At 35.3% G+C, this 20,122-nt stretch overlaps 2 protein-coding genes across 9 annotated transcripts in view; one reads left to right on the top strand and one right to left on the bottom strand.

Moving 5' to 3' along the window:
* The window catches only part of CENPP (centromere protein P), a 169,264-nt gene that overhangs the window by 83,283 nt on the left and 65,859 nt on the right, over nucleotides 1–20,122 (bottom strand). The gene's annotated exons all lie outside the window — the stretch shown is intronic.
* Nucleotides 962–19,218, top strand: ASPN (asporin). Its single transcript, XM_064454219.1, has 8 exons — nucleotides 962–1,270; nucleotides 6,798–7,068; nucleotides 8,895–9,007; nucleotides 11,087–11,300; nucleotides 11,682–11,792; nucleotides 14,033–14,126; nucleotides 16,620–16,758; nucleotides 17,982–19,218. The coding sequence occupies exons 2-8, from the start codon at nucleotides 6,822–6,824 to the stop codon at nucleotides 18,177–18,179; spliced, it is 1,116 nt and encodes a 371-aa protein (XP_064310289.1). The 5' UTR covers nucleotides 962–1,270; nucleotides 6,798–6,821; the 3' UTR covers nucleotides 18,180–19,218.

A 20,122-nucleotide genomic window follows, 5' to 3' on the forward strand; every position in this document is an offset into this window, starting at 1 on the left:
CCTTGGGAAAAGCGATAGGGAGAATCTTTATCATCATTCACCTATGCTACTGGAACTGGAACACATGTGAAAACAATGTAGCAGGTAACACAAGCATGATACAATAGCACAAAAGTTTTAATTTTTGGCACAGTATCTCTTAAGTAACAGTAGACAAAATAGCAAATATGCAACTTAAACCGTCTTTTTGCACAATAAATAAAATTTCCAGGCTATTTTTCCACAGCAAGACCAGACTCAAAACATAGAAAGGAGCTAATTAAAGAAACAGATAAAGTCAGGTGTGCATGGAATTGGATAGATACAATGTATTGTAAATTTAAAGACACAAAACTGTTACATTGAATATGAAACTTGTTTCAGGTAAACTCAGTCATACATTCCTGAAGCATACATAAACAGGCAGCCTAAGAAAAATAAACAAAGAATAACCGTTTCTAAATATTGTGATATGCGTGTCAGTACAAGCAATGTAACAGGACAAGCTCTCAAAAACTTTAAGCTCACAACTTCAAACCTTAGCACAGAATATTGTAAATATTGTCTGTTTTAAATAAATATGCTTTATTTCTCATACACATAGAGGTATAACTATACTGATGAATAAAATCTAATCTACATTTTACATTCTTGAACCAACTTCCCCAGTCAGATAATTGTCTACTGAAAGAAAGAGGTAGTATTTATACATAACTACACAACAAAGTCTTAATTTTATAACTTTAGAAAGGTTTGGCAACATGCTGATCACAATAGGCTACTGGTTTACTCTGCCACTGGCTAAGGTTTTATACTTTTATTCCAGTCACACTTTTTAAAGAATAACTGCTAATGAAATCCTAAATAAGCAGTGTGATTCTAAAGCAGGAGTGACCTGAAATGGACCTCACTGTACTTCCAATGGCCTGATGTCTATTATTAAACTACAGGTTTCAAAAAGTCTTCCACTAGATGTCTAGAGTTAAGCCAGAAGTTTTGGCTGCAATACAGGCAGTGATGAAAAACACATGAGTGGTAACAAGTCATCTTAATATCATTCTTCAGTACTAAGATGGGCTAATCTGAAGCAGCACTTTACTCTGGTATCACCTACGGTGCCAGTAAGATCAGGAAGTTTGGAAGTGGAATTTTTCTTTATATTTACTTCCATTTCACAGAACTCAGCCTAACTTCCTTCTTTGCTATTTTTTATTTTAATATGAAATAACTGGACATAAAGATCTCAGGTGGATTATCACAGTGCTTCCAGAAGAACTATCAAACTTGCAAGGTATGTCCAGTTTGAATATCTATTCTACTGAAATAGCAATAAAGCATTAAGCAACAGGTTGTCAGTCACTATGTGGAGATTAATAATGTCAGGTAATTTAGAGTTAGAAGTACCACTTTTTTATGGAACATTTCCAAATCTACTTTGCAGCTGAAATAATTCTGTATTTACTACGTCTGAGCTGCAAAGCAAAAAAAGATACAGTGAATTATTTAACTATTAAGGAAAGACTTGTCAGAAAGAGTTAACTGACAATAAATTTTTTCCTCAGTTATTACAACCTACGGAAATCTCCTACAATCTCAGCAGTTCTTATAGTTACAACTCAGTGTTAACTTTTTGTAATTTGATATTCAAGTTGTTTTTTTTAAAGTAGATATCAGCAAAGTAATTAAAAACGACACATGAAAGAGTGAACTGTAGACGAGCTACAACCTAAAAATGTTCATAGATCATATTCAGTAACACACAAGAGTCAAGCAGTGTTTTCCATAAAAAGTAATAGTCTCTAAACATAACTTATTTTGTAAACACGCTATTCATTATTATAGAGTACATAACTTCAATATTGGACTATTTCTCAAGGCAGAATAATTTCTTCAGTAATCTGACTGACCAAAAAATACCATCCTGTTTTTCTTAAGCAATTTAAGTAAATCAGTAGAGTAGACAAACAGTTAAACAAACTCTTTTTATTTCTGGAATGGGACAATGACTAATAGAACCAGAACTATTTTTAAATACAGCTTTCAAAACAGCTATGGTCTTGCCTTTCTTTGGACAAAATCTGTGCACAGTGCAATGATTTGTGTTACTAATGAACACCGGGCTTTTTCTTTGCCTCTGTAAAGACCACCACTGTGTCATTTAAACATTTCCTTTCAGAAACAATGCCATAGGAAATTTGCCTCTGTACACCGGTAACAGAATTTACTTCTAATTTTAATTTAGAGTCTTTTTAAGTCTTAAAACTTTACCTGTTAACTCCTTCAGTGTCATAACTGGTAAGACAACAAAGACTACATGCTGCAGGATTGGTGTGCAACTTGCCAGGGAATCCAGACTTAGAAGTTTTGTGGTTAGTATGGGATGTGTGCATAAAAAAAGGACTATCCTCACAGGAAGTGTTTTTCTTCCCATAATTCATGTTTAGAACCTTCATGTCACAGAACTACTGCGCACTTACATGGGCATTGCCCATACAGTCTCTAAAAGGTTCTAATCGCATTAACATACTATGACATCACCTGCATTTAACTAGTTATAAATGAGAAATATAACTAGTAATAGCATAAAAAATTAATATCTTCCACATGTTGTTTGGCAATATGAGTTTTGCTAAAGATCACCATATCAGTGAGGATAAGTATGTCTGAAACAATTAGTACAGTGACTTTAGGACTGTTACATACTTCAGGAAAGTCAGCCTTGTAGCATCTCTATATGTAAAGTGTACTCTCCACGTTCTATTACCTCACTTTGGAGTGGCTAGTGTTCCAGTGAAAGAGTGCTAGCCGGAAGCTTTTCTTGTACCGAAGGAAAAGTAGGATTGCTATAAAGAATGTGTAATGAAGAAGTATGTGAGCCTCCTTGAATTTGTTACACTCTCAAACTCATCTTGAATGTTCCAGGCTGTAAAAATGAGGATGGACAAGGCCAAACTTTGTCCAAGCAACAATCACCTGTTTTGGTTAGTATTCAACAGAACAACTGAGCCTGTCTATCAACACGTATGTCAAGAATGGCTGTCCCACCTCTCCTCCTTCCCTCTCTTTCTGTTTAACATTCTGCCCCCCTGCACCAGGCTGTTCCACACATTCCTTTGTGCTGGCTCTGATACTCAGACTGATTCAGTTTGTTCACCCGGAAAGAATGTGTTGGGGTTTTTTCTTGCTTACATTAGTTTTATGCTGGTTTAGTGAGTTCAATCAGCTCAGCCAACAGCCTGAATGGAAGAGCTGGTATGAGAGAACTGAAAGCATGTCCTGGGAGCAGAACCAGCCTCAAGTGGCAGCAATGAGCCGTTAGTACTGCTGTATTAATGAACAGCACTTTCTGAAACAATTATTTAATTAGTTCATAAAATTCTCATGATAAAATAATTAAAGTATTTCCAGAAAGATCAAGAGGATCTTGGATTTTAGGCCTTCATTTTCTTTTAATTCTCTTACTTAAACAGAAAGCTTGTACAAGTTCTTTGGGATGAGCTGCAGAGTCAGTGCATTTCTACAGAGACATATCAGCATCTGTTCACTGGAAAACTCAAAACCTCAGCCAGGGGAAAAACATTAAAAACCTCCACAAAATCCAGTTTTTTGAAATCCATTCTTTGCAGTTCTTTGGCCAATGCAAACCTGGAGTCAAACTTGATTAACACCCATAACTACAAAGCCAATTAGCAATAAGGATTTCCTAATGGCAAAATGGGAAGATGAAGCAAGGGCTTATTCTCTTTCCTAAAAAAATTATCACTACTCAGGCTTCCTTCTGTACAGGGACTTGTTTTCAAGAGATTTAAATCACAGAACTAATACATTTCATCAATGACATATTTCAATGATACTTTTCAAGAACTGTTTGTGAACAACAGGTGTTTTTCAAGAGTTGAAATTGGCCACTACTCCAATCACAGCCTCAACTTTTTATAGTTTAAAATTGTAATTAGTTTTTTGAATATCTGAAAGGAACAATTCAATACATTTGCTACAGCTGCAAGTGCAGAAACAGGTTCTTAAATTGTTTCATAAGGCAACTTCCTAGCACCAGATCCAGAAAAGCATTTCAGGAACATATATGAAAGATCACCTTTTAGGTACAGTTACACTATACATCCTATCGCAAATAGAATTCAGCAGGGACTTAGAAACTAAATGCCACAGGACATGACACATGCTACAACACTATATCCTACATGCATAAATTGTATGACGACACTGAATATAGCACAGAGTGTTTTGTCACTTAATACCTAAGCAGTCAGAGGAAGAAGACAAGCCTGAATGCCCATCCGTGAAAACCCAGCCATTAAAGCACTTGTCCAAAACTAAGGAGAACTCAGAAGTCTGAAAGGTTTGAAACTCCTCACCTCCTAATTAATGGTTTGGCAAAGTATTGAACATTTTGACTGTTTTACTGAAGCTGAAATACCAGATTGATAGGGCCAAATATTCCAAAGGCATACAGCCAGCCATGACCGCAGTTCTCTCCAAACAAAAAATGTAGGTTCCACATCTTGTTCCCAGCACTGTTTATATTTGAAGACTCTTTCAAGAAAACACATTGTATAGGATGGCAAGTACAACTACAAAATTTCTTCTAGAAGAACTGAAAGAGAACATAATTTTGAACACAAAGAAAAACATATGGGAAAAAGATACATGAAGATGCTTTTAAAAGAGAATGCTAAATTAATAAGAGATACAGTACTCAAATAAGCATGTAACTGGAAGATTAAAATATGTATTAAACTTAGTTATATGCTGTGTACCTGTGAGATACAAAGCATAATGTACTTCTGTTTTCAGAGACATATTTGGGGCAAAGGGGTCACTATGTTCTTTTTAAAAGGCTGAGTATTATGTAATTTAAATACCGTTAAGTGTTTATCTTTCTATGCATGCTGAAATGTACACTTTACAGTAGTAGCAATGTATGCAATACACAGCATTTTAATGCTGTTAAGAGCCATATATAAGAAACATCAAGATGACTTGTATAGAAAAAGGCAATACAAAAAAAAAAAGCAGAATTTTTAATAAGACAAGTCAAAACCCTTGTATAAACCAGTGCAGTCCTTTTCCTGTGATTGAGGACAAATGATAAAATGCCTAAAGACATTTTTCAGCTATAAACAGATCAGCAAGCATTTAATTAGGTGATCAAACAAGAACTGACATTATTTAGTATTTCCCTAAAGATGTTTATGATAGTCTAAATAGAAACATTTTTATAAACAGGATATGAATAATGAAATTTACAACAGCCCCTCTTGGTTTGCACAGCATACCGTAGGATCCAAATGACTTCTGGAACTGGGCTTTGGAAGGGAACATTGTAGAGCTGAGGGCTGAATTTACAGTCAAAATTTTCTTAGAGTTGCAAAACATCCTGTGGCAATTCTTATTATCTCTGTTTTCCCTTGTGTCTAGTTTTCTAGGACTATTTGGTCAATAAAATAATCTTTAGAATAAAACCAGAGTATGTAGAAAATTTCTAAGGGTTTTGAACTATTGATCATCATTACTCAGGTAACGCATTATACTGTAGTTTAAAGACTGGGCTCCTGGTTGTCCCAGTCAGGTGTCGCTAAGAGACATCTGGTAAAATTATAAATCAGAGAAGCAGAATGAAATTGAATGAACAGCTGTATGAGACAGAAGCCACCATATTTTTCTAAAGACAAATCTACTTTTTAAGCCTTTTATAACCTGTGTATTCTCAACTACATCAGAAAAAAATAATTGTAGCTATCCAACATGGGGTTTTCTGCTTTGAAGGTTCCCTTACTGAGCCAACACCTTTGTGTCTTCCAGACGGAAGGACTTTTGATTACACAAGAAACATACTTTAAGGTTACAGGTAATCTAGAAAGCTGATAGGGTTTATGGCATTAAATTCAAGCATGGTGCATTTTGAGCTACTTTCAGCTGGCTGCCTAGCTACCACATACAGATCCTAGGACAACAAAGCTAGGTTGAAAAAAAAAATTGTTTATTGAAAAAATATGCATACAGAGGTATTGGTTTCCAGCTTTTTTCTGGATGTAATTTAAGTTACTGATTTCACGTGAGAGAGATTCATAACACAGATTCAACCCCTGACATGGGCTTCTTGTCAGAGAAGAGAGCCCTCATCAAATAAAAATCATATACAAATGTGCTTGCATTAAAATACAGAGGAGAACTACTGCCAACAGCAATAATATACAAATGACTAGGATTTGGGAAAAGCCTTGTCAGGACTGAAAACTCTATTTTTCCAGATTATAAGATGATGTGTTTAATTAGAAGTGTTTAGGGAGTAGAATAATAAGTGTTTAGGGAGTACCCTGATGAGTGCATTTTATGTATTGCTAACCAAGTATTTCCCAGTTTTCCAGATGCAAGCAATGCATATAAGCCCATGTATCCCACTAGAAATATATTTTCATTAAGAAGGAATAAAATAAAACCAATTCAAAATTCTGGTAAATTTGCTACAAAAATTACACTTCAAAGCCTGAAGCAAATGACTATACTATCTTTTAAACTCAGCTAAACCACACTGATATAGCATTAATGTTTGATGAAGTAATATTTTAATAGTATTTACTGTAACACATATTTTACAATATTTTATTTTAAAGAATATTTTAAATAATCTTCATCTTTTGTATACTAATTAAATCTTAATATTCATAACAGACCGTTTTTCAGGACCACAGACTGTGGCAGTAAGTGAAGTAAGTAGTCCAATACCTTTGCTTGCTGTTTCACATTCACTGATTCTTGTGTCTGGGTTTTTTTGTTTGTTTACTTTCCTCTTCAAGATTGGCCAGCCTGATTAAGAAGATATGAAAGAATACATGCTCCTCCTCTTCTTGGCTTTGTGCTCTGCCAAACCTCTCATAGCACCTTCATATTTTACACTAAAGAACATGATGCTCCAAGATATGGATGATGATGATGACAACGACTACGATGACAATTCTCTATTTCCAACCACTGAACCAATTATATCACTAATTCCTTTTGATCTATTCCCAACATGTCCCTTTGGATGCCAGTGCTATGTGAGAGTTGTCCATTGCTCTGATCTAGGTAAGAATGAATTTGTGCGCCTGTTCTCCACTGGACTATACTAGTCATTTTCAAAAGGAGCTTACATTTTTTCAGTTAGGCAGGCAAATAATTTCTAAGTCAAGTCCAGCAACTAATCTGTGTCTGGCACTTTTTACAACACAAATGTTTTCCCAGTTTATGTGCATCTGTTTTAGAAAATTAATAAACTGCTACAGCCACCTTCAATTAGCAATGTCTTCTATTCATAAGACCATAGAATGGAAAGGCATTTAGAATAGGTAATAACTAACTATAAAAAACTACTTAACTGAATAAGTAGTTAGTTTGTCCATGAAGACAACAATCATAGAATGCAGAAATACTTATATTTAGATTTTAGATTACACTTTCTCTTGTTTCATTTACTTCCATGAAGTTATAACCAAACAGAGGCGCACAAAAGTTTGCTGTATCTTCCATTTGCATTAAACAAACTATTAGTCCTCTCTCTCAAAAAAAGACTATGGCTGAAGAAGTACTTCATGCACAACTACAAAGCAACAGGCCAAATGACAAGAAAACATAACAAAGGAAGAAGAGGCCATAAATAAACCACAAGAAAGTTTAACACCAGTGCATAAATGGGATCCAAACTATTTGCTCGGCTTAACTTCCACTAAGGTGCGCATCACTGGTAACATTTTAACTGAAGGCAAATCTGCTACTGTCACTGTTGCAGATACATCCTAGTCCCTAAATATGAATTCATTATTAATCTCTCCAGTCTGAATTAGTGTTCATTGAAGTTTTCCCATGATTCAAGGTAATCAACGGACTATGCTCCTGCCACTAGCACCGTGACAATGACATTTGTTCTCATTGCAGCTCTGCCACCATCCTAAACTTAATCCTAGACTCATGACTTAGAAACATTGAGTCAATGAAAAAAATTGCTGGGTTTTTTAAACATGTCATCATTAAGGAATCATGATAAACTTGCTGACAGCAATAACTATGGTTATTCCATCCAGTTTACAGATTGCAAGCCACTTTAAGTTCACACATACCCCCTGTTACCAGACTTCATCTTTAAATAACCGTAATCTATTAATTATAGAATAATTGTTAATAAACTGGACGAGCATTTAGCATTTCATGCATCAGGATTTCCACTAAAAAGCAAGTGACTATCCCTTGCTGGTCTCTAGATCCTCATTCAGGATCTCAGATGGCATGAACTGAAGTGTTTTTGTAACTGAATGGTGAGCTGGATTGGGGGATTTATACAACTGGTAATTAAATACTGGCAGCTGGAAGACCATCTTTTGTCCACTTTTACCAAGAATACATTTCTCAGCCTGGGTATTATCTGTATGGCCATATAAGCAACTGTGCCAGTACAAAGAACAGTGCAGAGGTAGAAAGGAGCATTCAAGCATTGAGCAGAGATACCTTAAAGCCACTGCAACAGCCCTGTTCCTCAATAGAGAACCACAGCCCCAGGTCCTCTGAGGGGCTGCTTCCTCCAGGGACTTAAGCAGTTTCCCTGTAGAACCTGTGCTCTGAGGCTGCTTAATTCACAGATCTAGGGAATCTGCAATGAGAACCCCATTCACACTTGTCATGGTCAGGGGTAGAAGCAGTTTTTCCTGAAACTATCCACACATTTTTGTCACACATTCTTACATAATTAGTTTCTCTCATTATTGAATATTCCCTTCCTATTCTCTGCCTTATGGCTGTTAGGATTTTCTCTCCAATCATAATAATCAACAATCTTACTGTGTTTTGCTGTTCAGTAGTTTATTTCTTTGGACTTACATAAAGGCATGTAATGTTTCTGTTTATCTCACATACTTAAATAGGTTTGACATCAATACCTCGCAACATTCCACCAGATACTCGTATGATTGACCTCCAAAACAACAAAATTAAAGAGGTCAAGGAAAATGATCTCCAAGGACTCACATCACTTTATGTAAGCTTGCTATTTCTAAGTTTGAAATCTAATTTACCGATCTGAACTATTTTGATACTTTTAAAACAAATGATATTTTTCTTCTCCAATAGTATACATAAAAACACAGTCTAATGCCTGCATATTTGACTGCTCCCACATAGTAAGAAGCAAATTTCTTTGAGCTGTGAGAACTACACTACTTTCTACAACACCCAGAAAATGTACCACTTGTATCTCACCAAAAAGATCCTCAATATTTATGCAGTCCTTAGCATGCACAGAAACACTCCCTACATTTTAAAGGCTGCAAGACAAGTGCTCCTTTTTTATCTGCTTAGCTATAAAATAGAAGAAAGCACTTAATCTCACAGAACAAGAATGATATTTTTGAAGGGCATTTTCAAAAGCACACAGTATACAACTGACACATATGCCACTGAAACTAATGCCACAAATCCAATTGACCCAAACCAAAAACAGACCAATGCTGAATTACAGAAAAAAGTAATGTGCTTTACTACTCTTTTTTAACACGCTCAAGTATTCATGTAGAGACATAAGTATCACTGGCAACTGATAGATCTAGATATTAACAGTACAAAATAATCCCTTTCTATAATGAGGCCTGGAAAGGCAGATTAAATCTGTTTTGGTATACTTATTTCCATAAGATGTCACTCTAGATCCGGTACCATCGAATACTGACAATTTTTGACTTTTCATTGTAAAAATGACAAATCTGTTCCAAAAGTTATAGCAAACTAATGACATTCTATTCCACATTAGAAAGACATGAATCACACATTAAGCTACCAAAACAAATACCTCTTCAGTCATATTTTGTTTCTGAGCAAGAACTGAAAATTTACTGGTTTTAAGTGTTTATGAATGAGCTTGTTAATTATTATGGGTTAAGCTAGCATAGAAAAAATAGAAACTACATATATTCATTGTTGGCAACAAAGTGTTTCCAATTCCTCTTAAGTCCCCTGCATCTGAGTACAGAATGGTTTTACCAGCAAGTTAGGGGTAAGCACACTAACTGCAGTTTGCGTTCAGTATAAAAAAAATCTTAGAGAAACTAACCTCCAGTGAATGAGAAAGTAATTGGAATACACCAGCAATCACCGCATTATGCATTAGAGTCACCATTTAATTATGTGGTAACTGAAAACTCTGAGCTGTTTTGATTTTTCTCATTAGTTAATTTGTAGCAAGTTCTAACAAAATTTTTACTGAAAAGAAAGTTTATACAATTTGTCTGAGTACTAGTCTACTTAGCAAAGACACAGATGGCAACTTGGATTAGGAAGGATCATTTCCTGTTTACTTCCTTAAGCTGTACACATTTTTCTGGGAAACAAAGATTAATTCTGTTTTGCTCTACTTCCTCCCCAACACAATTCCAGAGAGCAGATGACTTAACAACAGCTCAAAGAAATAAAAAATGAACAAAAATGAATAGTCTAGATTATGGAAATGCAGAGATGTGATTTGACGTGCAAAATAATTTAACATAACTCATATTTTGTAGTAACTCATTACAAGTTTTCTGATAACACATAAAACCCAAAAAAACTGCCCCAAAAGAGGACTAGTGTACTGTACAGTCAAGAGAGATACTTAAATGCACAGGAGTTGAAAAATTATGGCAAACAATATATAGTCAGATTAAAAACCTGAATTTTACTTTGCAGCATTATGCTGAAATAAAAGATTAAATTCTGAGTTTTGAGAATTTGTCTGCATTAAGGAACAACAACAATGAAAAAGAATATAACCCCCATACAATCCCACAAAATGTATGAAGACAAACATATTGTTTTGCCAGTTCTTCTCATTATCAATGGCACCTTGTCAGCTCTGACTAATTTTTCTCTACCTTCTAGTTGATGTTCTGGCTTCCAGTTTCTTTTTTGCTTTTCACAATCAAGTAGAATGCCTAAAGTATATAACAAAGAGCCAAAGTTTGGTGTAATGGAAAAATAAAATATTTTAAATACTTGTTAAATTATATATAAAATTAATTAAAATTCACAATGATAACAGTCCTGTATAGAGAAATTTTCCTTTTATTGCTCTTCCCATATTTCATAGGCATTGGCTTTAAACAACAATAAAATATCCAAGATCCATCCAAAAGCCTTTCAACCAACAAAGAAGCTACGACGACTGTATTTGTCCCATAACCAGCTAACTGAGATTCCAACAAATCTACCAAAAACTTTAGCAGAGCTCAGAATTCATGCTAATAAGGTTACAAAAATCCACAAGGACGTATTTAAAGGAATGAAGTCTCTACATGTTTTAGGTAAGTCCAATTAAGTAGAAGAGAAAATGTCTTTATCAAAAATGTAACCTACTATATATAATTTTCATTCAAACATTTCCCCAATGCGCAATTTCTTCTTAAAGAGATATCTATGCTGTGGAAACTATCTTTCGCAATTTAATTTCTATGTGAAGTTGCTACACAGGTCAAGTTTCTAGTAACCCAGCAAGCCAAGTTAGACAGCCTTTATTCACTGAAAGCTGGTGGCTTCCACCCCTCAGGATAGGTAATCAAAGCTAAACATTAATGCTTAGAACATCAGAAGTCATAAACAAAATGAATCAGCTGTTTATGACTTAGTCTAACATACACAAAATTCCTATGCCATAGTTTGGTTTTTTTTTTCCCCCCCTTGGACAGAAATGAGTGCAAATCCTCTTAACAATGATGGAATAGAGCCAGGGGCTTTCGAAGGCGTAAACATCTATCATATAAGAATTGCAGAAGCTAAATTAACTTCAATTCCTAAAGGTATGCTTTGTTTAACTTTTTCTATTTTACCTATACCAGTATACTCCTAAATACAATGCTTTAACATCTATATGATTATTAAAATATTCATAAATTCCATTTTGTATTGTTCATTAACACCAAACCACCTTCTACATTATTTTTCTTTTTGTACTTAGTATCCAATTCTACATCTCAAAAATGTCCATGCATGTGCACACACGCTTGCTCTCCAGCCCCTCTCCTGCCTTCTCCTTGTCAGGTAGTTCACTGCTCTCAGAGTCATCCAGAGGCTCTTCTCAGGAAGAACAATGTGAAGAAAACAACAATAAGATGTCACTTCACATCTTACCCATCAGCCTCTCAAAAATCCTTACAAAGAAAGGATAAACCCTCTGATATTTGTTCTGGGTCATAAGGGATATGCATTTAAACAGAAACCCCAAAATTTCTAACTTGAATTTCAAATGTTTCAAGCAACTCTGTAGCTCAAATATGCTCTACAATATAACCACCTTAATGCAAAACCCAATACAGCATTTTATACATCTTTTGATGGGGTTTTGCTATGTAAAATTTATTATAATTTTAATTAAATTCATCATAAGATACTACAAGATTACATCACTCTTTCATATAAAACAATTAACTTGTGATTGGGAGGTAGCAAGAAATTAAAACACTAACTTTACAAATCACTGACCTCCGCACACAAAAAAGTGGCACGACAGAACTCAGTACAACACTCTACCTGCATTTTCTATAGGTCAACATATTATTTAACCAAATTCTCATGTTTTTCAACTGCTCAAAACTACTAGCTAAGAGAAAAAGGGAGGAAATGGCATAATACCATATGTTGTACCATTCACTAACTCACAGGGAAACTAAATGTTGGCCCCTAAGGTATTTATTTCTGGATCATTCAAATAAAGAACTTCTATCTTATTAAATTTAATCTCTTCTTGTAAACAGATATCTATCTCCAGTACCATCATAATACCATCTCCCATCACTTAACTAAAAAAGATATACATAAAACGATTCAGTTTGTCTTTGTTATAGAGAAATCTCCTAGAAGGAAACACAGCATGAGGTCCAATATGTATTGTCGAATATATAAACAAACCATAAACAAACAGGATTTCATGGTGAACACATTCTACACAAATGGAAACTAAGTTTGTAGATCCTTCTATCTGCAAATGTTGTAATGACACAAAAAGATTAAAAAAAATTAAGATACAAAATGCACTTCAAATCTAAGATGGACAGATGGGTAGTCTTCCTTCTTAATACTGTAATTCAGACACAATCAGCACCTGGCAGAATTGTAAACTAAAATGTAAACTGGAAAAAAGCCCAAATGAACAATCACCAAAGCATGTCAACTGGCATCAAGAAAGACTGTGAAGCATACCACTTTTCTTCAGTATTGTAATGCTACAACAAATAGCAATGGCCATGGGAGCAGTGCTCTCCTAAGCCATATATTAGTAACAGAAATATGCGGTTTGTCTTGCTTGATGTCAGGGTGCCATCTAGACAGATGCTAGTAAAACTGAACATAAGATCAGCACAGAGAGATTAAAATTTGTGACTATCTTTGCCTGCCCTCACTGAAAGATATTGTAAAAAAAAGACTCTCCATCTCCTGCTCCATTCACTGACAGTTCTGAATTGGGACTATTTGGTGCCACGTGAAAAAACATTTTGTGTACTGACATAGGAAAGAGCGCATCAAATATCTCATTTTGCGTTGAGATTTCTGAAAGCTTTCCTCCCAGATCACATCTCAGGAGCTATAATAGCACGATTGTTACATTGCGTGGAACGCATCTACAAAAACCTTTCACAGGTTCCACAGGGATAGGATTTTGACTGCCAACTGTTAGATAACTGCACATAACATACAATTCACATCTTTGACACGTTAACCAAAAGTATGTGAAAGCCATTATAAAGAAAGCCAGCAAAGTTATACCAAATTTTGGAACTCTGAAATCTTGACATTAGCATATACACTTTCACATCTAAATTTTTGTTTTAAAAGTTACTATTTTAAACTAAATGATGTTGTTTTTTTAAAAAGTAACATACTTGTATTTAATACCCCTTTCTTTGATGCAAACACCCCCTTCACCCCCCACAAGATTCTTCACCCAATCCTAAACACAAAGGAAAGAAGCTGTTTGGTACAGTTATTCCAACAAAAGTAACTTGGCTTATTTTTCTCATACTGTGCATTTGTTTTTCATCAGAATTGCCCTCCAGTCTACTAGAACTTCATTTAGATGACAATAAGATCACAACAATTGAACTTGAAGATTTTAACCGGTATAAAGATCTTCAAAGGTAAAATTGCCACGCAGAATGCTTTTATTCGGAAAAAAGTCAGACCTGGCTGGATAGCTTATTTGATACTTCTTTTGTTAATGGGGAAAAAAAGAGAATATTTTAAAAAGTGTTTTAGGACGAACTGCTGTAAGTAATAAGATCAAACTTTAAAAAAATAAACCAAACCACCACCTCCCCCACCCCACCTCCCAAAAAAAAACCCCAAACCCAAAAAAAACCCCAAAACAAACATTAGCCTTGTTCTTACATATCATGCCTACAGTTCACATCAGAAGGGTATGGCGAGAACAGCATCTGATTACAAAATGTAGTCATCATAAATTCTTACCTCTTACACAGCACCTGGTGTTGTGTAATATAGCGTGGCTCTAATATCTCTCAGTGTGCTAGTAATAATATGCCTCAATTAAGCACTGCATGTATTTCTCATACTTGGAATATATGAACCTCTGTGGTCACATTATTTATCAACAGCATTCAGTATTTTTCTCTAGCTGTTCCCTTCAGGCCCAGGCATTTTAACTCCTTGGTCACTCACCTCACAAATCACCCCCCAAAATGAGGTATGCAGCAACACCAACTGTTTTTTCTCTTTTTTTTTAGGAACAGGATGCCTTTCTTGCAACTAAATTTATAGGATTTAAGAGTCATAATAGCTTTTTAATTCCAGAGAAGGCCTAAGTGTACTGGAAGGAGACACTGTACACACCCCAAAATAAAACAGAAAAGGATTGCAGGAAAAGGGAAATTTAAGTATTGTTTATACAAACACATGGGAAAACTGGTAAATTGTAGGAGACAAACTTTATCTCCTGAAAACTAGCCTGACAAAAATCCAGTAGCTGGTAAAGGAACCAACTTGCTAACTGTTTCTAAATGTGATGGGGTAGGGAGGTGTTTAAGAAAAAGAAAAAAATGCATGTTTCTGAGGAACATATCACTGAAGTAGGAGAAGAAGAGAAAGCCATTTGTGCAAAGCTCAGTTAAGTACCCTGAAAATATGGCTGAGCAGCACTGAATTTTGGATTTGGTAATAGAAACTACTATCAAAGGGGAACTATTGAACTGCATTTAGATACCAACTTTAGTTTCTGAAGAAATCAAGGAAGAAAGGAGAAAAAGGGGATTGCAGGATGTGTGAAAAGATCAATCCCAACCTGACCTGTGCCTCCACCTTCTGAATCATCTTCCTAGCAACACAGGCTGAAGTCTTATAGCAAAAAAACCATAAAGCCTAAATTAAGAAGAACTTGGAAGTAGGAAAGAAGGCCAAGTGCTGGGTCTTACACTTGTGTCCAACAACCCCATGCAATGCTACAGGCTTGGGGAAGAGTGGCTGGAGAGCTGCCTGGAGGAAAAGGACCTGGGGGTGTTGGTTGACAGCTGGCTGAACATGAGCCGACAGTGTGCTCAGGCAGCCAAGACGACCAACAGCATCCTGGCTTCTATCAGGAATACCATGGCCAGCAGGAGCAGGGAAGCGATTGTGCCCCTGTACTCGGCACCGGTGAGGCCACACCTTGAGTACTGTGTTCAGTTTTGGACCCCTCACTACAAGGAGGACACTGAGGTGCTGGAGCGTGTCCAGAGAAGGGCAACAAAACTGGTGAAGGGTCTGGAGAACAAGTCTTATGGGGAGTGGCTGAGGGAACTGGGGTTGTTTAGTCTGGAGAAGAGGAGGCTGAGGACCTTACCATTCTGTACAACTACCTGAAAGGAGGTTGTAGTGAGGTGGGGGTCAGTCTTTTCTCCCAAGTTACTAGCCATAGGATGAGAGGAAATGGGCTCAAGCCCAGAGTGGACATTAGGAAAAACTTCTTCACTGAAAGAGTGGTCAGGCATTGGAACCGGCTGCCCAGAGAGGTGGTGGAGTCACCATCCCTGGAGGTGTCCAAAAACACATGTAGACGTGGCACTTCAGGGCATGGTTTAGGTGGCATGGGGGTGTTGGCTTGATGTTTGGACTTCATGATCCTAAAAGTCTCTTCCAACCTTAATGAGTCTATGATTCTAAGGTAGTCCTGCATATTTTTAAAACATCAAGTTTTTGACTAAGTTTATATATAACTTTCTTTACAAGACTTGCACTTCTTTGACTCTTCTTTAGAACAATACTTTTTATTACTGTGAGTATACTTTGTAGCTATACTACTTGATGAAGGGGCATGATTTATTTTACAAGCAGATTGGTTGATGTTTATCATTTTAACTCTTGCCACTAAAAGTAGAAAAACTGCATGCAGAACCGGACAATTGCTCACAGATTAGCTGCTGTCCTTTAAGTGGAGATTAAATTAAGAAGAAAAAATATTTGTTAGATCAATGGTGGGGTTTTTTTTTCTACCAGAGGTAAGATTTCATCACCTTTCCCCAGTTCTTTTTTGCCCTCTATGTCTACTCCTGTATTTTAACCCTGAAAAAAAAAGTATGCTTTTCAATGCTGTGAATCTTGATTAATCTTTAACTAAATGCTTCTTGCACTATTTCTAGGCTTGGCCTTGGGAATAATAAAATCAAAGATGTGGAAAATGGAAGCTTTGCCAACATACCAAGTATACGTGAAATCCATCTTGAAAAAAATAAGCTCAAGAAGGTTCCTCCTGGATTACCCGAACTGAAATACCTGCAGGTCATATATTGAACTTAATAAAAAGCTCCAGTACTTATGGGTTGTTTAACTTTCACACTGCCATACTGACTACAACATAATTTTAAAAAAACATACTTAACTGTCACATATATTTTGACATGACTCTTACACTAGGAAAACCTGAAATCCCATATGTACTTAAAGAAATAAACAAGATCAAACAGCAGGAACATTTCCTAGAAATAAACGGGGGCAACGTGCTACACAGAAAATGTTTTCGGAAAGTTTGTTGCAGATTATTATAGTTCCCATATTAACAAACTGGAGTGGAAATTTTTCCATTTCCATGCTGAAAAGCCTTAAATCCAAACAAAATTATTTATGAGGCCGAAATGATATGATTTTCAAATTTGTATTTAGGACTAGACTAATTCTACAATAAAATGCTTTCAAAACACATTTCTTTCCCAAATTCCAGAAGAGTAATTAAAATCAAATATGTATTTTAAGATTACATATGCCTTAGGATACAGAGCAGAACAAAGCTTGGGGAAACATGAAGAAATGCATAGATGACAGAGCACATGATAAAGTATTTGGTAAAAGCTTTTACCTCTGAATTTCATTTCCTTCCACTTATTTTACTTCCCATTAAAGAAAATTGTTGAGAGAGATATATTTAAAAAAAAAAACAAACACCAAAGCCCAAACATCAATTTACACTGTAATGTAATATTAGATATACAAATAAAACATTTTATCAATGTACATTATTTTAATTAAATTCTAAACTCTATCATAAGCCTTTTTCTAATTTAAGCTACATCAACATCAGCCTTACCTGTTCCTATAACAATACCAACAAATCTCTTCTAATAGCAACTTTTCTAGAGTCTACTCTTTAAAATTTATTAAATCACTGAGCATTTGTATTATGGGAGAATATAATATGCCATCACTAGAATTCTTACTGTAAGTTAATATAAAACTACATTTTAGGAGAATGTTCCATAAGAACAGAGTCAAATTATTCTGACAACACACTGATAAAATATCACGTAACTTCTTTTTGTGGGAGAAACTGTGGCAGGAGGGTGACATTTTTAAAAGATTTAACACAAATTTTTAATTCCTGTTACTATTAAGGTCTGCATCCAACTGATCTTATGGCAAACCTCAGTTATCTATATAACAATGAATGTTTAGATATTTTTCCCATTTACATACTAACTACTGTATTTTACTGTTTCTTATTGCTGCAGGTAGTCTTCCTTCATTCTAATCATATTGCAAAACTGGGAGTGAATGATTTCTGTCCAACAGGAAGAAGAAAGAAGAAAGTGTTATACAGTGGCATAAGCCTCTTCAATAATCCTGTAAAGTACTGGGAGGTTCAGCCTTCAACTTTCCGTTGCATTTTAGCCAGAAACAGCGTGCAACTTGGAAATTTCCTCAAGTGATACCGAAGTTGGTAGTTTCAAAAAGCAAGCTCTCCGCATCAGTTCTACAATACTTGAAATTTGCAGAAAAGGGCAAATTTTACACTATTTAACCAGTTTACAAATAATTTACTATTTCAGAGATAATTAATTAGAAACAATATGTTAGTAGGACCCATTGTATTATTTGACAATGTTCAGCCTACATTTGAATAATTTAAACAAAAGCCTTTATATCTTACAGAAGGACTCTTGGAAGCACAACTGGAAACCGTATTTGATGTTTCCTATTATAGATATTAAGTTCTTTACTTAAATCACATAGTTTTGACATATTCTTCTGAATAAATTCTAAAAATCAAGTGGAAATTACTTTTTCCACTGTAAGGGCCTTTTCCTCTGCCAAAAAGTGTTGTAAGAAAAGATGAAAAAAAAGTTAACAGACTTCAAGGACAACTTCTCATGTCATTTTTGATAATTGGCAAAGATGCAATAACAAGGTACAGTATTATAAGGTCTCTTGTCTCTAAACTATATATTTTTATAACTTAAGTGAGATAAAGGCGGGTTTCATATCAACATCTAACATGCAAAGAACCTTTAAAAGTTTTTGGTATTTTTTCTTGCAACTGTAAGAGGGAAACGTCCTTCAATGTTTTGCTATCAATATAATTTGATGCACACTGAATATTAAAAAGTAGGATTTGAGATTAATCATATGCTTCAAGCTTAACAGGAATGATTATTAAACTCCCTTTAGGCCAGCACATACATTTTCTTTTATCTATTTCAACTGTAATAAGTGTTTTTCATTTAATTTTTTCCTCCTTTATATTTTGACATAACATGGGTTAAGAATTCCCCATTAATGTAAGTACTTTAAAATTGCTGAATGCAAGCAGATAGCTGGAACTCAGCTGCCTTGACTTCTTATGTAGGTCAGCACATAGAATTCTCAATACTGACAGTACTGTATGAAATTGATATTTTATGTATCTATTTAGTGTATATTTGCTGTTGTGATTCAAAATAAATTAAATAAACTTAAAGAATACTTGCATATGTATACTTGATTACATGATGGGTCATGTCAAAACATTCAGAGATTATAACCAAACACCTTTCTGACTCTTGTCTAGATATTTTCTCTATTCTTCGTTTTTCCAAACCTACATACCTTTTGGATTGTTTATCACTGCTGTTCTTCACAAAGTTAAATATTCAACACTTTATTAGAAGCAAATGACACAGACTAGTAGTAGAAGAAAATAATACATAGAAATCAAGCAATTCCTGATCTCTCAGCCTGTCTACCGCCTAAGTACACTAAGCAATAAGCATCAAGTCGAACACCTGATTTTTTTTTCATCTGCTTGGTCTCTTTGTATTTAATATTTTGTTAGCACCACTATGCTGTTGAGACCCAAAACCAAAACGGGGGAGGAGGGAGAGTGGGCCAGGGGAGGCTTTTAGTGAAGAACAGTTTTGCAAACAGAAATTCTATAAAACACTTCAAGGCAGAGTAGAACCAAAACACTAAACAAGACAAAGACCAAAACAAATCTGCAGATCACCAAGCATCTTTATATTCCTGGCTTCTGAAGATGTTTCTAAGGAGTGCATTTCCTAGAAAATAACATGAGGAAAGCAGTGGTCAGTACTGAAAATAGTAGTTAATGAGTATATTCTTCATCAGTTGGTCTAGTTTATATCATAGACTTCTTTAGCCATAGCTATGTATGTATGCATGAAGAGCTACGATCTCTAAACATAGACCAGTGTTAGAGGACAAGTCTGGTGTATACATAGGAAAAAAGGCATTACCTTCAGTAGATTTTTCCACTTGAGAATTAGTTACTACACTCATAGGAAAGACAGAACAGTTGATACAGTTCATACAGGGAATGCATACCACCTCTTACTGCCACTCTGCATTCCCAGTGAAGACACAGTCTGAGCCTCTC

This window comes from Phalacrocorax carbo, chromosome 6 (genome assembly GCF_963921805.1).
Source record: "Phalacrocorax carbo chromosome 6, bPhaCar2.1, whole genome shotgun sequence".
In the NCBI taxonomy this organism is placed as follows: domain Eukaryota; kingdom Metazoa; phylum Chordata; class Aves; order Suliformes; family Phalacrocoracidae; genus Phalacrocorax; species Phalacrocorax carbo.

Excerpts from the sequence above, each read along its gene's own strand:
- ASPN (XM_064454219.1), top strand. The coding sequence starts at position 6,822 with ATGAAAGAATACATGCTCCTCCTCTTCTTGGCTTTGTGCTCTGCCAAA. Across the intron at positions 9,008-11,086 it reads AAGGACTCACATCACTTTAT|GCATTGGCTTTAAACAACAA; the intron begins GTAAGCTTGCTA and ends CATATTTCATAG. Across the intron at positions 11,793-14,032 it reads ATTAACTTCAATTCCTAAAG|AATTGCCCTCCAGTCTACTA; the intron begins GTATGCTTTGTT and ends GTTTTTCATCAG.